Source organism: Marasmius oreades, chromosome 1, assembly GCF_018924745.1.
Source record: "Marasmius oreades isolate 03SP1 chromosome 1, whole genome shotgun sequence".
Classification (NCBI taxonomy): domain Eukaryota; kingdom Fungi; phylum Basidiomycota; class Agaricomycetes; order Agaricales; family Marasmiaceae; genus Marasmius; species Marasmius oreades.
In genome coordinates, this window is record NC_057323.1 from 214,458 (window position 1) to 231,849 (window position 17,392).

At 46.5% G+C, this 17,392-nt stretch overlaps 4 protein-coding genes across 4 annotated transcripts; 1 reads left to right on the forward strand and 3 right to left on the reverse strand.

The window, feature by feature from the left end:
• Nucleotides 1-440: 440 nt before the first annotated feature.
• Nucleotides 441-2,618, reverse strand: E1B28_000051 (uncharacterized protein; the record flags this gene model as incomplete). The annotated part of the gene is made up of 7 exons (XM_043145848.1): nucleotides 441-1,210; nucleotides 1,270-1,453; nucleotides 1,687-1,720; nucleotides 1,770-1,822; nucleotides 1,881-2,144; nucleotides 2,194-2,430; nucleotides 2,487-2,618. The coding sequence occupies 7 exons, from the start codon at nucleotides 2,616-2,618 to the stop codon at nucleotides 441-443; spliced, it is 1,674 nt and encodes a 557-aa protein (XP_043014547.1).
• A 1,245-nt stretch (nucleotides 2,619-3,863) lies between these two features.
• On the reverse strand, nucleotides 3,864-8,803 carry E1B28_000052 (uncharacterized protein; the record flags this gene model as incomplete). Its single annotated transcript, XM_043145849.1, has 10 exons — nucleotides 3,864-5,797; nucleotides 5,848-6,243; nucleotides 6,291-6,386; nucleotides 6,451-6,926; nucleotides 6,980-7,436; nucleotides 7,492-7,536; nucleotides 7,595-7,780; nucleotides 7,837-8,008; nucleotides 8,059-8,423; nucleotides 8,473-8,803. 10 exons carry the CDS (start codon nucleotides 8,801-8,803, stop codon nucleotides 3,864-3,866), a joined length of 4,458 nt encoding a protein of 1,485 aa, XP_043014548.1.
• A 1,877-nt stretch (nucleotides 8,804-10,680) lies between these two features.
• E1B28_000053 (uncharacterized protein) lies at nucleotides 10,681-11,038 on the reverse strand (the record flags this gene model as incomplete). Its single annotated transcript, XM_043145850.1, has 2 exons — nucleotides 10,681-10,752; nucleotides 10,808-11,038. 2 exons carry the CDS (start codon nucleotides 11,036-11,038, stop codon nucleotides 10,681-10,683), a joined length of 303 nt encoding a protein of 100 aa, XP_043014549.1.
• Nucleotides 11,039-11,967: 929 nt separating this feature from the next.
• Nucleotides 11,968-14,868, forward strand: E1B28_000054 (uncharacterized protein; the record flags this gene model as incomplete). Its single annotated transcript, XM_043145851.1, has 5 exons — nucleotides 11,968-11,974; nucleotides 12,058-12,114; nucleotides 12,167-13,206; nucleotides 13,261-13,496; nucleotides 13,551-14,868. 5 exons carry the CDS (start codon nucleotides 11,968-11,970, stop codon nucleotides 14,866-14,868), a joined length of 2,658 nt encoding a protein of 885 aa, XP_043014550.1.
• Between the last annotated feature and the right edge of the window lie 2,524 nt (nucleotides 14,869-17,392).

The window sequence follows — 17,392 nt, forward strand, 5'->3', positions numbered from 1 at the left end:
TGTACAAACCTAGCATAGTTTATTAGCACTTCCAACATGCAAAACTCTATTAAAAAAACTAACTGTTGACTTTAATCTGTATTGTTGAAGGATAGAGAATAATGGTGTATGGGCTGGAACTACAGTAGAGTTTCTGCTACGATGCGCAAATGATGGATACCGAGTTTTCTTGGCAGCTTCTTCCTCACTTTCCGAGTCAGTCTGCTGGATATTAATAAAACTTTTCAATATTCTTCACTTTTAATCAGCTTACCACATTTAAATGTAACCATTTTTTTTGTTGTTGGCTGTTGATGTGACTTGCCGTATACTTTTTGAACCTTAGCTGTGCTTTTTTTCTTCTTTGTTAACTTGTGTTTTCTTTTTCTCGGTTTATCTTTAGATGCTATAGAGCCTGATTTAGTTTAATTATTAAGTTAAAGATTTATGACATATATAGTTCACTCACCTTTCAACATTGCTGTATATGATATAGTTTTTCCTCGCGTTTGCCTTCTCTCTTGCTCTTCTTTCAAATAATGAGCTTCAGCCTCAGTTATAGAACTAAATGGAGAGTCCACTCTTGGGGGTGGTGGTCCATATGGTGGTAGATCGAAGTCATGCATCAACTGATCCACCTCCTGTAGTGAAGCAGAAACGCCAGAAGGTGGTGCATCATGTGGATGTGATAGAGAAGGAATTGGAGAAGGAATACTCCATGATGGTGGATGTGATTCTGGAGGAGTACCTGGTAAGAGTGGACATGGTTCAGGAGGTGGAACGGGCAAGGATGGACCTGATTCAAAAGAAACATCTGGCAAGAGTGGAAATAATTCAGGAAAAATGTCGGGCAAGAGTGGACGTGATTCAGGAGAAATATCCACAGGGGTAACATCCGGCAAGAGTGGACGTGATTCAGGAAGAATATCTGGCAAGGAGATATGTGATGGAGAACCAATACCAGGAGAGGGTGAACTACCAGAAGAGGGTAGATGTGGTGGGGAGGAAACATCAGAAGAGGGTGGATGTGATGGGGAAGAAACACCAGGAGAGGATGAATGAGATGGAGAAGGAATACTAGAAAAGGATGCCACTGGTGGAACAGAAGCAAACCGTTTAGGTGGATTTTTATTGCTTTCCAATGCAGAGGGCTGTAATGTCTTCTCTTGTAGAACACTTGCAGTATCTGGTGTCTGGATTGTCTTTGGGGCAGATGACTGTAAAGATTGTTCTATAAGCAATGCAATATTAACAGAATTACAGCAGATGATAGTAAAAAAAATCAAATACTGGGAGCAAAAAACTTCAGACTATCTTCATCAAGGAAAGTGTATTCGTTGTAGAATTGGAAGAAGGAACTCAATGCTTCATACGAAGTCTTGAGGCCCTTCACCACATCTATCAGTTCCTCCCATAGTCTATCTTCTATAGCTTGGAGAGCTGGAGGCCTGTAGTTTCCCAATGATTGCCAGATCTAACAATAAATCAACTTTAAAATCCTGTAGAATAGTCAAATAAAAATAAACAGATCTTACAACCAAGAGACGCTCTCGATCAACTCTTCCTGAAGTGAGAGTTTGTTGTGTCAACAGTATTAGAGGTGAGAGTTTGTTGTGTCAACAGTATTAGAGGTGAGATAGCAATTGCACAATATAATGGTTGTCGGAGATTGCTTGCGGAAATTGTGGTCTTTTTATCCAGTTCCACCTTGTCTGTATAGAGATTAACATTAAATTGTATTCTATAAAACAGCATTAGTTTGAATTTTACTAATGCTATAGTATACATACTTGGCCAATGCACTTTTAAATTCAGTCTGTGATGAAGGGATGTCATCTAGCCCCTATACAATCTGCTTGTCAGCTCACCAGTTTATTTATCCATTAGTGGGACAAACTCACCAAGAAGATAAAACGCAAAAACAATGCTGTGCTAGTGAAGTTGTGAAGAGCCTGCTCCCTTGCTAGAAGTTTGTGACTCTCTCTCACTGAGCTCAACATCTCTGCAATGTTGTCCACCTGAGTCTGAATAACGTTTACTTCTGTTTGGTGGCTAGCATGCAATTGTGGAATCTGTTCTGCTTCAGAATCAATTTGAAGCTGTTTAAGATGTCGGAATGCCCGTTGTAGCATGACCTTCCATGTATAAAGCTCTTTAAGTCCTTTCTGTAGAGATAGTTAGGCCAGAAAGTTAAAATGAAGGTTTGACACGTACTACTGTTGGTGGTGGAATATAACTGGCCTGCATTGAACCAGATAAAAGCCCACTATGTTGAGTCAAAAGCCCATTCTTCCCATTCAGTACTCTTCCCACTATATCAACACATTTCAAAGCAAAAAGGATACGCAGAATATCAGGGCTGGCAGAGGAAGATTTGAAAGTCGCTAGAGAGTCAACCAAGGATGTGTTCAACACTTCCTTAATATCCTTTCTTATTGTCTCCACTGTTACCTAGAAAAGTCAAATAATTGATTCCAGTTAAAAACTCTAACAAATTAACCACAAACTCTGAGTTCTTCAGGAACTGCAGCCAGATTGCAAGTTGCAGGCGAATACCAGGAAAGTTGATGAACAAGTGGCCATTTGGCTGGATCCTCCATGTCTACTAGATCTATATTGCTGTGAAAGGAAAACTCCATTGTAGAAGATGAGAAAGCAGTGGTAAATTTTGGAACAAGTGAAGGTGTGGACCAAAACGAAAGCTGCTTATGTCAGGCTGTGCTTACTACTTTGGGAAACATGAATGAAGGACGTCTTTTACCAAAAAGGAAAGTAGTCAGCTTTCCACAATCAAATAGAAAAATAATAAAATTTAACTACTTTAATATATGGAGTCACTACAAGTATATATATCTAGCACAACAAAAATATATCCTTACATATTCCACCGACATTGTGCTAAGCCAAACAACTCTACAAAATGACAATAATACCCTTGAAAATCAATCCCATCAAGAACTCCATCCTTACATAGAGAGTGCTCCAAGGTTACTGGATTGTAGTTCATCTCCTTGATCTGATCTGGTGTAAACAACACTCTTATAACTGCATCCACTAATGACAATGCTGTGGCTGTATCCTCAACCCCATCACATCCAAATCCTAAGTTTCGACGACCCTTCAGTGATCCAGCATCCACATCTAGCACAACTTGAGCCAATTCATCAAAGGTGGGCATGTCTATAACTCCAGCAACTGCATAATCAGCACAAAGAAGATAGATGAAAAGGGGTCCCATTCCTGGAAATGCCTTGACACGATGCTTGCCCTTCTTTCCAGAGGTAGTTGAGCAGTGCACAGTAGATGATGCACAGTACCAAACTTCACATTCTGTTCTGTAAGCCATACAGTATATTCATCAGACTGCACAGCTCACCAATAGGTTGGAACATTTGCTACTGATCACGAAGGGCAGGGCATAAAATAAGCCTTGACGTTACAAAAGTATTGCTGTTCATGTTGGGAGTGCAAAGGAGTATACACCACATTCCAGTAATCCAGATCACAGAAGACTCCTGGATACTCTTTGGACAAGAGAAAAGGAGTGGAATGGGTGACACCAAGATAGATCAACAGATTGCTCTTAGGATATATTGGTAGTTCCTGCAGTTCAGATTTCTGGGATCACACTGTATCTATCTATCTGCAATTGGGAAATGCAGTCATATATATGTGTTTACAAAAAAGGAAAGCTGCTTATATCAGCATTGGTCCCCTCCTTCCATTTCCGACAATGTATATGGTTGACAGTCTTTACCAAAAAGGAAACTGACAGTGTTCCCACAGTGCAGTAAAATCCTGCTGATGGAGAGATTAGCTCTAATTCTTGCAATCCATTATCGCACAGAAATATTGATATATTATCAAAGTTGTAACACTATACATTAATACCAACGATGTTCTGCTGAACCATGCAACTTTACAAAACGGCCATAAAGTGCATTAAAAACAGAGCCTTCAAGAACACCATCCTTACACAGAGAGTGCTCCAAGGTTAACAGATTGTAGTTCATCTGTGCCAACTCAGTGTCCCTAAACAAGTCCCGTAGCACTCGATCCACAGCAGACAGTGCTGCAGATGTCTTCTCCACACTCTCACAATGGAATCCCAAGTTTCGAAGACCCTTCAAAGCACCACCACTCACATCAAGCAAGACTGTGGCCAATTCATCAAAGGTGGGCATGGCAATAACCCCCGCTGCTGCATAATCAGCACAAAGAAGATAGATGGAAAGGTAACCCATCCCAGGGAATGCTTTGATGCGATGCCTACTCTTACTCTTTATTCCAGAGGGAATGGTAGCCTTGAGCAGTAAGCGATACACTGTGCCAAACTGGACATTGTGTCCAGTGAGCCAATCTGTAAGTTCAGAACGCTGAACAGCTCTCCAATACTTTGAGATATTCTCCACTGAGCGAGAAGAGCAAGCTGTGAAATATGCTTGCATGTTGCAAAAGTATTGCTGTGGATGCAGTGGCTGCAAAGGAGTGTACACAGAAAGCCAGTGATCCAGATCATAGAAAACTCCCGGGTACTCCTCAGACAAGAGGAAGCGAGTATTGTGGGTGACACCACGATAGATCAAGGCACTGAAGAAGCCTTCCTTAGTCCTGAGATGTGGCTCCTGATATGGGCTGGAAAATATAGAGGAGGAGGAAAGGATACGCTGTCGTGAAGGCGCAAGGTCACGGAAAGGTAGGCGTTTGTCTGCATCTTCTGCAACATACTGCACAAACTTTATCCACTCCGAAAAGGGTTGGTCCTCTACCACTTTGACAATATGGGCAATCCCCAGATAAGGCGGGGACGTTAAAGGAAGTAGTGCATATAACTTGCAGTAGTAACGATCCAATCGCAACTTGTCAATGATGGCATCGGTGGCACTAAACAGATCGTCACTGCACAATGTGTGGACACGTCCCACTGACTCTTCCACACTGACAAGTGACGCTTGTACCGAGGAATTATAAATGGTGGAACGGAGTGCACGTGAAGTCATTAGCAAGTTTATTCGTTGAAGAAGAACCTTCTCCTCTGAACATCCCAGGCAGATGTTATGTGGAGCAAGAACCGAGACTGCCCATCTGGACAATGACTCCACAGTAACAGGGGCATCCACAACTTTGTCAAGGTTCGTCCATGCATGGTAGGTCCCTTCCAGCCAAAGAACAGAGGCGTCAACATGGTCCAAAAGCAGGCGAGTGAAATGAGCGCGATGCATGGAAACACGGTATGAACTGATGGGCCAATGAATCCAACGGAGAACGACTCTGATGGCCAAGTGGTGAGCAGCAAGTGCGTAACGTTTAGTCCGAGGATAGAACTGACGCAGATCCACTTCCTCTGCACTTTCTGCATCAAAGCCCATATCTGGAAAGTAATCACTAGGGTGCAAGACTGCACCCTGTGCTGTCTGAGTCTCCACCCAGAGCTGAACATGCTGATACAGACGGTCAAAAGGTGAATCGGGCTCCAAGAGACCTCTGATTGTATCAGAAATCCACTCACAGACCATCACATTTATGAGCATCACATTGAAATGGATAACATTCCGCATGAGCTGAACATGTACATCAAGAGTGAGGAGCGAGTGATATGAAGCAGTCAACGCCTTGATAGACGCATCGGGCCTGGGTAGGCAGTCATCGAGATTAGAAGGATGGTCTGGCGATAATTGTGATGTAAGTCGTAGTTTGCTATCAAGATCGTACTGCAGTTGCTGAGGGGACAAGCACTCTATGAATTCGCTGCATGAAACGGTCTCCAATGGAAGTGGGTAGGAGGCGGTTGGTGCAAGGGCAGACAACTGCTCAGGTTCTACCAACGGACATTAGAGAGATCAAAAGGAGAGGTATAGGAAAACCTACCACTGCGTCTCATCCACATATTCTGGGTGTAGACAGATGTTGCAACGGTATTTGGCTCGGGATTTTCAGGATCAGTTTCCATCATGGCACTTTGTCCACGTCCTGGAACAAGAGCGGAACCCCCAATAAAGTCACCATTACCCAACCCATCAGTGCCCTGCTCATCCTCACCGTTGATCCCACCCTCGTCCCCACCACCTTCACCGACTTGACCTGGTATGTTTGCTATGTTTGCATTGACCCCATCACCAGCATTGTTCTCGTTTCTTCTGGCATGGTCCTGGCCACGTCTGCGTCCGCCTTCATTCCCTCCATTTAAGTCCTCTTCCAGTTCTCTTCGATCATGGGTGGATTTTCTGACACAAGGCTTGCGACGAGATGTAGATATTTTTGAGGCTGAAATTGCATTGAGAAGTAGTCTACGTGAGCACAAGTTTACTGACTTGGACGTCCTCTGGCAAACGCCATATTGATGTCTATTGGTTCAACAACCTTCTTCTTGCCCTTCCTTTGACCATTGGCAGCAGCCTTTTCTTGATCTGTGGTGCCATATAGATATAAGCTCCATTGTTGTGTCACTAGAATACAGTACCATGAACTCACCTGCTGATGCTTTCTGTTCCTTCAGAGCCCAGTAAGGAATTGTGGAACCAACCTCACGCCTTAAAGCCTCCCACTCATCCACCGCACGAGGTATATTCTGGTTGCCGAAAGGAATGTGGGTTGGCGTGTCCGAGTTGAAGAGAGCCGCCCAGGCCTCAGGCGTTGTCGGCAAGTGGCCATCGCTGTAAGCGGGTTTGATGCCTGGAGTAACATCTTCCCCCGACCAGCATGGCCCATAGGTCCAGTTCGCATCTGCTGCCACACGTTCGTTGCCAATACGGAAGCTGATAGACTGTAGGAACATCTCTGGGTCAATGCGAGGAAGCAATTGTACTGGCACTTGTTGCAGAATCGCAAGGGAATAGTGGTATATCGATCGACTGACTTGACGCAACAATGATTCTGGATCCATGTATGCTATCCCGTCAGTCGAAAGTGTCGTCGAATTGCAAAAGACATTTGCAGTGGTTGTTGCCCTGAAATCAATGCGTCATTCATTAATCTGTCAATCTGCTAAGCTTGAACATACCACGGCTTTCTCATCTCTTGCGTAACGACGGCAATGTTATTGATGACAGGCTTTGGTAGAGCAAAAAGAGCCTGTGACGAGCTGCCTTCCAACTGGGCTCGTACAGGGTACAACACTAAGTTGATCCGAACATGTTCGGCGGACCCCTCTTCCTTTCCACTGGCAATGTATCCGGGAGACATCCCGGTGTGTAGATACAATCCAGAAAAGAAGGTTGTTGTGTAACCACGTATTCGCCAGGCAATCCCAATCTCGACGATGAGAAAGTAGTCTGGTTCAACATCTGCGCAGGGTGGTGAAAGCGAAGTCAACGCAGATTTGGTGGTGGGGCTGTCCCTCGGATCGTTATGTGGTGCGCCGAAGCGGCCTAAGCTTTTCGCCAACCCCTTCTTGGCCGGTTTGGCGGGTGTTTCTCTAACCCCCCCTCCCTTTCCACCTCCTCCTCTGGAGGTGGAATCTAGAGATGATTTTGCATCAGAAGATGACAGGTCAGCATGCGTGGAAATACTGACCCTGAAGCCGTCGACGCTTAGTACTTGTGGAAGGCTGATTCGAGTCTAGCAACAGTCAGACTGGATGAGTGCCTTTCACCACTGACTGGAATGACAGCCTTACCTTTCCGGAGACGTTTGCTACGTCGGGTATTGAACGACGCATGTCGACTTGAATCCCTGTCTGACAGTGAATCCTCGTCTGACATTTGTGGCTGCGGTAAAGGAGCAGGCAACTGGTCATCCTCAGAAGGGGATCCGTCCGATTCATCTGAGCTGGATTCCCCTACCTCAAAAGGGTGATCAACATCTATACACCACAACAGTTAGTTAAGTACCACGGCAAGTCACCAGTATTAAACAGACCTTCGCAGTCCTTGTCGTTGGGGCTGGCAAGGTTGAGCTGCGCACGAGCGAACATGACGTTGGAGTCATGACCGACGTGAGGAGCATTGACAAGATCAGACTGTACTGCGTGCTTTGCATAGATATCAGGTTCAAATCGTTTAATACCATGCACAGCCAACTCCGCCCCCAGCTAACCTGACAATTAGCATGATTTTGAAAATTGAGCCACAAATCACGTACACTTAAGATATCGGTATGTGTTTGCAGGGCAGGCTCTGCCATATAATGATTGAATACTTTCCCCCCGGCTGCCGGACCTTCAAGAGACCGTTGGGTCTGGTCAGTTACGCCCAAAGAGTAACAACGAGGACCGGTGGCCAATCGTATGGCGCGGCCTTGTCTCTCAAACGCCGTCCCTTTGGGACCCGGTTCAACGGCATCCTTTGGGCCAGTAATGTCAGTCGTGACTTTCTGCGCTCTCGCAAGCAAGTCAGACCCATAATTGTTGGGTCCATTACAGTACGTGAGCCATCGATCTTCGGATCCATTTCCACCCCTCTCTCTCAAGATCACTCCTTCGTCAGTGAGCGGGTCGAGGCAATGGACTGCAGCTTGTTGTTAGTACTAGATTGAAAGAGATGAGCGTACACATACAAAACTCTGGTATGTCGCTGGCTGTGGTTGGAGCCACAAAAGTACTCTCCATATTCTGAAGCTTCCGAAACGTCTCCTTATTAAGAGTAGCGACCAGCACATACACTTGTCCCACCGCGTCAGCAGGCACCAGTCGATGACTGGGAACCTTATAGAGGTCACCAATGTATGGATGAGACTTCAGCGGTTCCCAATCAATAGGTATATCGGTAGGGCTTTCTTCATCGTCGTCTGGAGCCAGGTCGCAGTTGGGAGAGGCCGGAGGTGAATGGGGAGGTTGCCCATCGCTGGGATGATGCGGAGGTGCTTGTGCAGAAGTAGTTTCAACCATGTCGGGGAGTGGGGAAATGTGTCGGGTCCCGTCCCAACTTCATCGTCGTACTTTTACCGTCATCAGAAAGGGGCCTATGGGCGACGCCCCTAAACTATCTCGATCGACCGGGAGCCCTGTGTCAGAGAGAAAACGTGGCTTGATGCTGGTTGGTGTAGTCGAAACGTCATACCAGTTATAGTTGTGAGCTTCGGATACAGTATGACGTAGAGGAGAGGTCTCACCGACAAAAAACGCGGCTTGTAGCAGGTGGTGAACATAGGTGGGTTCCGCTGATGACTTCCACTGGCTTCCTTCTATTATTCTGCTAATGCTTGAAATTTGCGCCTTTCACTGCTGCACATAGACCCTTCTCCTAGTTGATTTGGTGGTGTACTTTCAGTGCATGTTCGGCGATCGTTAGCTGTAGACATTACGCAAGGGAAATACAGCCTTAAGTATCGAAAGATTGAATGAATAAATAGGACTCACCAACCGAGAAAGAGATATATCCGAAGGATAGTGGTCGTTGCGCACCATTTATTGAGCATGTTTATAGCCTAAAAGACAGGTGAAGACGGTCAGCAACGACCGACATGGGGGACCTTGGGTTTTCCAGAACAAACAACCCAACCAAGTCGAATTATTTGACTAATTTCACTCATGGTTATTCTAAAGACTTGTGTATTATGTTCTGTACTACCGCTGGCCCGCTTTGGTAGAGGCACCACTATAGAGGGTAGACATGGTCGCCATAAAATCCACCATGTCTTCGTCATCGCTGTCCCTGAGAATTCAATAAGCTCGTCTGTGATGTCTGTGTTGGGAAGAGCAATGGATTGGTCGTTACTGTTTCGAAAAATTAGAATCCTTCAAGAATGACAGGAAGTGTTGTCGGTTGACTCACTGCTCATTCTGGTTTTCTTCAAGCTGAGCACAGCGTTGATTGCTTCGAACCCGGAAATGGTATCAGAGCCAAAGACGTTGTCGCCTGCGTCGTCGTCGTCCTCTTCCTCCTCCTCATCTTCCTCAACGTCTTCGCATCATCCTTGCTTAATCTCTTCTGCGACAAACGCTAGCGCTGAATTATCCCCCTTATTTCGAGGCGACAAGACGCGTAACATGACGCGTTTCTAATCCTGGAAGAAATACTGGTAGCAATGTCAACATCGGGAAAGCAACGAACGAAAATCACGAAACCGCAGGTTTCGCGCGTACATTATTGGTTGAGAAGAGGCAGCTGGAGTCTTTTAACGATGGGTGCTTTCGGTCGGCATGACATATGTTCGCTCCTACAGACCGATGCCAAGGATCTGGAGTTACCTAGTGGCCTGTAGCATCTCGTGTTTGATGTAGTTGGCCTGCAATAGAGTTTTGGTGAATTGATTTTAGACTTGTCTCCGAGAATATGAGCTCACCAGGAAGTCGTACAATCATTACCATTCAAGGTCCCATGTAACCCAACCATGTCGTACGAATGTGTACTTACGTCTGTACGCAGAGTGGACGAGAGGCTAGAGGTTAAATCGAGTGAGAGATCGTAGTAGTCCATAGTAAAAAGAAACCTACGCTAATCTGAGCTTCAACAACTTGGCGAAGAGCGCTGCCGGTTGGACCCTCGTTTCTCGGAGTGGTAGGGTCCCTAGTTGGAGCTCCCGCATATCTCAGAATGGCACGAGAGAACGTGAGATTTTCTTAAGTAGGATCGGTCAGGGACGTATCCTACTTGACGGAGTCTGTACTCACAGTTCGGGTTGTTAGCTGCGTTACCACCACTGAAGGGTGCATTGATCCAGTAGTTTCCAACAGGTTGATTTGCGTTTACCTATCAAATAAGCCGTAGATTTGGTGGCTGTTTTTGAGGATGGACAAGGTAGAACACGTACGACGACCGAGTATCATTGACCAGCGAGGATAGGGATTTGGTTTCCGCTGATAGGGTTGGTGTTGACACCGTCAGTTTCGATGATCTGTGAATCAGTGTCAGTTGAGAAAGTTTCAGTGAGGTAGACGTGAAGAACATACCGTGAAGTTGTGGCTATCGATAAAGAAGTTGTATGCAGCACGAGCGGACTCGTTGATGATACGGAGACGGTAACGTCTGTGCTGAACCACGTTCACAACAGCGAAGGGAATAGCCGGGCCGCCGTTGAACCTTCCAACACCGTTGATGAGACCAGTATCAGCGACGGGGATGGTGTCGTGAGCTATTGTCGTTGCAATATGGCGTGAGCTGTCTCCTGTAAACCAGCGCATTATCAGACAGGGGCCCGTGGGCGAGGATGACCTCGTGAACTATCCCGATCGACCGGAGAGCCCTGTCTCAAAGAGAAAAAACGTGGCTTGACGTCGGTGGGTGTGGTCCAAACGTCATACCGGTTATGACTGTGAGTGTCGGATATAGTATGACGTAGAGGGAGGGCCTCTCACCGATAAAAAACGTGGCTTATAGCCGGTGGTGAACCTGGAGGTGAAGCATTGGACTGAGTGTAAAGGCAAAGAAGGCGTGCAGCAGACACACCTCATATTTCGTTTTCCTCTTTGTTTCTTTCGTTTTCTCATTTGCTCTTACTAGTTTCTAACATATATCAAACTTTCATTAATAAAACTACGGTATATAAGCAGTGGGAGTTGTGCTACCTTGATGGTGGTGGTACGTTGTTGAGTGAAGCAGGAGGTGTCACAGTGTGACATTGAGTAACTTGAACGCGCGGCCCACGGGTTGGTGGACCAAGTGCCTCAATTTGGATATGGTCTATCCGTATATAGACCATATCCAAATTGAGGCACTTGGTCCACCAACCCGTGGGCCGCGCGTTCAAGTTACTCAATGTCACACTGTGACACCTCCTGCTTCACTCAACAACGTACCACCACCATCAAGGTCGAAGGTACGCTCGTTATGATTATGTATGTAAACAATTAGTTAGAACATTTAAAACGTTCAATCGTATACAATAAATGAACGCCTTGAGAGTGAAATAAATGAAAAAAAAAGTAAAGAAATGCACTAAACGACGACGAAGTCGCTCACGGCGGCCGGTGCTGCTGTTGCGGTAGAGGAGCACGCTTGGTTCATCATTCTGAATGGTCCTGACATTGACAAAGTTCTATCGGATGTAGGTAGCGTTCTGGAGACGCCGCAACGAATCAAGCACATCACCAGTTCATTGGATCGTTAACGGATGGTACGTACTTCCATGTCTTCTTTGTATTCAACTAATGAAAATTTCCCTAGCCCTCCACGCGAATCCCCCGATTTCTTGATGTCGAAGCCGAAGATGAGAGCTCCTCCTCGGGAGAAGATGTGAACGTCGATGAGCATGAGGAAGGTACGCTGATCCGTTCATCCACTGTATGCGACGAGTCAAACCACTAAAACAGATAATGAAGAGACCGAGAGAGATACCTTGGAAGAAAGCCGTTCGGAAACCCTTCGAAGTACAACTCATCGACGACAGCAATCGCCTCATTTGTTCCAGAGTGTCTACGACAAATACACATCGTCCCGTCCTGCTGCAGGAGGAGAATCTCCTCAGATTGACGCGGAGACATCCAGCTCTCACTCTGTCATCCCCGTCCTTCATCGCCATGGCTTAATTGACCCCCCATCCACCGGCAACTCGATTGACAACGCCCGAGTGCAATTCTCGTCTATAAGCCATATCAGGGGTCAACACCTCAACCAATGGGTGAAATGGTCCAAAGGAGTCGCTAAAGCACCGGATAGCGGCTTCGAGCGTAGGCCCCTGGCACCAGGAGAGTGGGTAGTAGTGGGAAGGGGGACATACGTTGGTGATCCCGCACAAATACTTCGACGTAGTTCTGCGAAAACTGGAGAGGAAGGGTACCTAGTCCTAATCGTCCCCCGTATCGCGCCGCTTTGGGTTCTGGATTCCAAGAAGCATAAGCGAGGTGGCCGCTTTGACGCAAGGTTGTTCAACCCAGACGAATACGACCTGGAGGTGCCTGAGGGACACGTTCATCGTCAGTTTTCTTTCCAAGGGAAGAAATACAGCCACGGCCTATTGATCAAATTCTTTCGGACATCGACATTAAAGCCCATCCATTGTATATCCTCGCGTACCCGTATTTTCTTCCAAAAACACCCTTTCTCCACGAAATTCCCATTTCCTCTACCTGATTTTTGGTATTTTGAATCCGACGAACTCGTTGACGTGGTGGATGATCCCTCTGTCCCGAATGGGCGAGGTATTCTTCAAATCGCCGACGAGACGAACTATACTGTCGATTTCGCCGATGCCGGTACTCACCGTGTTGAAAAAACCAGTTTACGGAAGATCGTTGTCCTTGGTGATTATGTTGAAGTTCGTGGTGGACGATATGCGGGAGCGGAAGGCCTTGTTGTGGCAAAACATGGCTCGGTTCTCGCAATATCGCGGAAATCGAGTCGCAAAGGTATCGTAAGTATTTTCTCTCAAATGTATCCCAATAAACGCTGATGCATTTCGCCGTAGGACATGCATGTCGACGCAAATTCCTGCAAGCGCAGTTCACGCGCAGCGTTTCACCATTCAACTATTCCTTGGTACAACGTAGAGATTACCATTATTCGTGGCATGTATTCCCCGCGAGCAGCCGTTGTTAAGGATGTAAAGCGGGGTCGCTACAACGACTGTCTTGTGTTGAGTGTTTACATTCCAGAACTGGAGTGTTCCGCAGAGGTGGAGGATATGAATTTCACATTAAAGGGGTATGTCTAGCTGCTCTCCATTCAAGTTCAATAGTTAACACTGTTTCCGCCCAGGTTCACGTCGTTCACGCCTTTATGGGAGGCTCATCCCCTCGACCCGATCCTGCACAAACAGTATCATATTGATCGTACGATCAGAGCGATGCAGTCGGGAAAGGTTCCGTGGCTCGGTATCGAGGTTGGCATCATGCGCGGCCCTTTCAAGGGTTCACGAGCGTTTGTTCGTGATGTAAATCGCACGAGTAACGAATCCACAGTCTCTGGCCTCGAAATCACAGTTGAACGGAAGGTATTCACTGGGAATGGAAGCAATCGACTCGAAAAGGTGTACTACGATCAGGTTCGCGAATGGCGGACAGGCAAGCCTCTATTTCAGTATCGGGAGCTCACCAGACAGCAAGAGTTTTATCTTCCCGATGAGAAGTTCGAACCCACTGTTGTAACCTTTCAACGTCCGCCTCTGATGTTCCAACCGCTTGCACTTAAGGAGCGTCCTGGCCCTGTTGACTGGGAACAATTACTCAAGGAGACAGAAGAAGAGTTGGCCAAACAGTTGAAGGAGATGGAGGAGATGGAAGAGTACGAGAGGAACACAGTGATCTGTCGAGGAGACACTCCCGAACCAATTCGAGAACCGGGTCCTGTTGTGGATATCTGGGATCCTTTCTTTGATGATGAATGGGATGATTTGGACATGTACAGATGCTCATCGCCAGCACCGAATAATACCCCTCCAGCGTGTGAAGCGAGCACCAGCTCACAATCTCTACCCAGTTCTCCAGACCACTGGCTCTTTGACCGTCGACTTCTGAACATACCGATTCTTGTCGATATTAAGGGAGGCCCTCACGACACGTCACGCAAAAAGACGGGTGTCTTCGTCAAGCCGACACTCTCACCGATCGGGACGGTAGTCGCGAGATACAGCACCAGAACCGAAAACTTTGATCTACCTCATAGCTGTATTGCGAAGTACCGAAAGAGACCGAACGGAGAGAACTTGATGATCGTTGTTGGCGGAAATGACGAACATATCGGGAACCTTGTACGTGTCATCGAGTTCTTCCACTCTGACAAGGCCAAAACCGAAATCTGTGCGGTGTGTGGTGTAGTCTCGGGTCGCGGTAATGCACAGTTCACAGGGGAAATATTTGAGCTCTCGACAAAGCATCTGGAGTTGGTTGAGGAAACACCTCAAGATCGGGCATGGGCCAAGCTTACCTTACTGCCTCGCGTTCAGGCAGCTGCCCGCAAGCAACGTCGACCCATACGACAGCTGGGGGAGGTTAATTACGCTACACTTACGCAGGAGATTCAGCAGCAGAACCAGGACGTTGCTGCCATAACTTTGTCTAGTAATGCAGTCATGTAAGTGTTATCGTTTGGTTGGTCTTAATGTATTATCCAAAATATGTTTCTCGCGCCAGGATTGACCACCCGAGCATGAGTAATTTCCATATGTAGCAACCATATTTACTATGAAAAATATATATGTTTCAAATGTTTGTGGTTTAAAAAGTGGACAAGTTCACCTGCATATTGGACTGGTGCTCTGTCAGCTTATTATCTCGTGCTCCATCACTTAGTACTCTGTGCTCTGTCAGTTCACTTACTGGTGCTCCGTCAGTTCACTCACTGGTGCTCCGTCAGGTCACTTACTGGTGCTCCGTCAGGTCACTTACTGGTGCTCCGTCAGTTCACTCACTGGTGCTCCGTCAGGTCACTCACTGGTGCTCCGTAAGCTCACTCACTGGTGCTCCGTCAGACATAAATTTGGGTTTCATTGCTCAACTAGAGTGGTTCCATTGGTAAATACCAAGCATTTTTAGAGGGGTTAGAATGTTGTGTCTGGGTGGGTTCAGTCAGCATTTGGACTGATTTTGGTTGCTTCATTGTCTATATTGTGGTGCTCAGTCAGGCTACTAAGAGTTCTAGATACCTATCTACATTGTGCTAGATATGTAGCTCCTCATTTGCTCTGTATGTATGTATATCGTTGCTCCATATGTACTATACGTGGTTTGGTGCTCCGTTGGCCCTATGGTGCTCCGTTCGCCATTCTATAGTGCTCGGGTGGTCAATCCTGGCGCGAGAAACCTATCTTGCTGAAATATTCGAAGAATGAAAAGCGCACCAGATACCCCTCGAATTGATGCTTTGCGGTTGGAGTGTCGGTCTATGGGAAGCTCAAGAACGAACGAAATTCGACTGGACCTACAATCACTATCTCAGCACTAGAAGAATAGAAAAAGTCAAGAAAAAGAGGCAGCGCACCCGATGATTGGCACCACTAGCATCCTTTAGTAGTCAATACTGTAATAATCCGGCATATCTGATGCTTTGGAAGCTAATTCAATATAAGGTCACGTTGGCGATTAGGATGGGTAGGGGTGAGAGATAACAGCGTTCAAGGACGTGTTGAGGGGACGAGATAGTGTACAAGCGAAGGATCGTTGGAGTAGTCTTAAGTTCATTCTGTAGGCAGATGTAAGTAAATCGAGAGTGTTTGCACAAAGTGCTCCAACACATACCTTCGCGTAACCACACAACCAACTATTCTAACCCACCAGAGAGTCCCACGCCTTTACCCAACCCACAACAAATCCAAATCGTAGTTCCTGAATTGCCCAGAACGTTAGAACCATTGAAAACCACTAATTTGAACTCAAGCTCACCTTACATATCCAAATCGGCCCTGAAAACGTAACAACGTTGAGGAATGGAAGTAATTTTCTGAACAATTCGATTTTATGTACGGAGGGTGGTGGATGAGCTGTACGAGGCAAGAGTCGCTAAGTTAATCCTAGATAACCTGTAGTTGCCTACATTTAGCATAGATGTAATGCTCAATAAAGGTACACATTAGTACCTTCTCTTGAGTCCTCTATACACGAATCGTGTTCTTCCACCCTCGAGTTATCTCAGGAATGAACCTAGAAACCGAAAGAGAGAGCGTCCAGACGTCCTAGTTGACCGGCGGAATGTTGAAAAGTTACGTATCATGTCCTTTGTGGTGTGCGTAAGTAAGGTAAGGGCTATCGACATCCAATTTAGGCATTGAGGATGGCGTACAAGTTGCTTCGGAACGCCTGCGTGTGGGTTTGAGCGAAGAGCGGTTGGGGACGATCACTCCGGACCTCCGGTTCAACCATGGCCAAACACCAACAACTTGCAATTGTAACACCGTCGTAAGTGTATCTTTTCGTTCCAGTTTATCTTCATTCATGTACTAAATCATTTTCTCGATTTCTAGATAATTGCTTTCACCCAACACGTCGCGGAGAGAAAAAAAGATCCAGAACCAACAAGAACAATGTCATCACCGTCGTTGCTGTTGTACCAATCTTCGTCAACTCAGGGATATGGATATTCAACGTCAGTGACCGGCGCGTCAGGAAACTCATCTGGGGAAGGCCAGAGGCTGGAGAGGGCCGGAGTTTGGAGACAGCCAGCCTGGTGGATGACAACTGTCATCGCCATCGTCGCCGTTGTACATATCTTCGTCAACTTAGGGATATTCGACTGGCATGTCGGGAAAACCATCTGGAGATAGCCATGGCCAGAGGTTGGAGAGGGCCGGAAGCTGGAAACAATCAGACTGGTAGAGACGGTGTGGAAGGATCCCTTCCACCACTCGTCGACTTGTCCCTTTCCCGCGCCTTCATTCCCGAACGTTACATCATTGTTAGGATGGCCATCTTTGCCGACGGCTGCCGAAATCAATGGCATCAGATCATCGACGGAATCATCCGGACTTTTTCATTGTATGTATCATTTTATTTCTTTCTTTACCAATCCTTTCGCCATCAGTTTCCCGTATAACTTCACTACCCCTCATTCATTTCTTGTTCCAAACTGAAAGATTGAGACCCCGTTCCGCCCCACCATGATCGCAC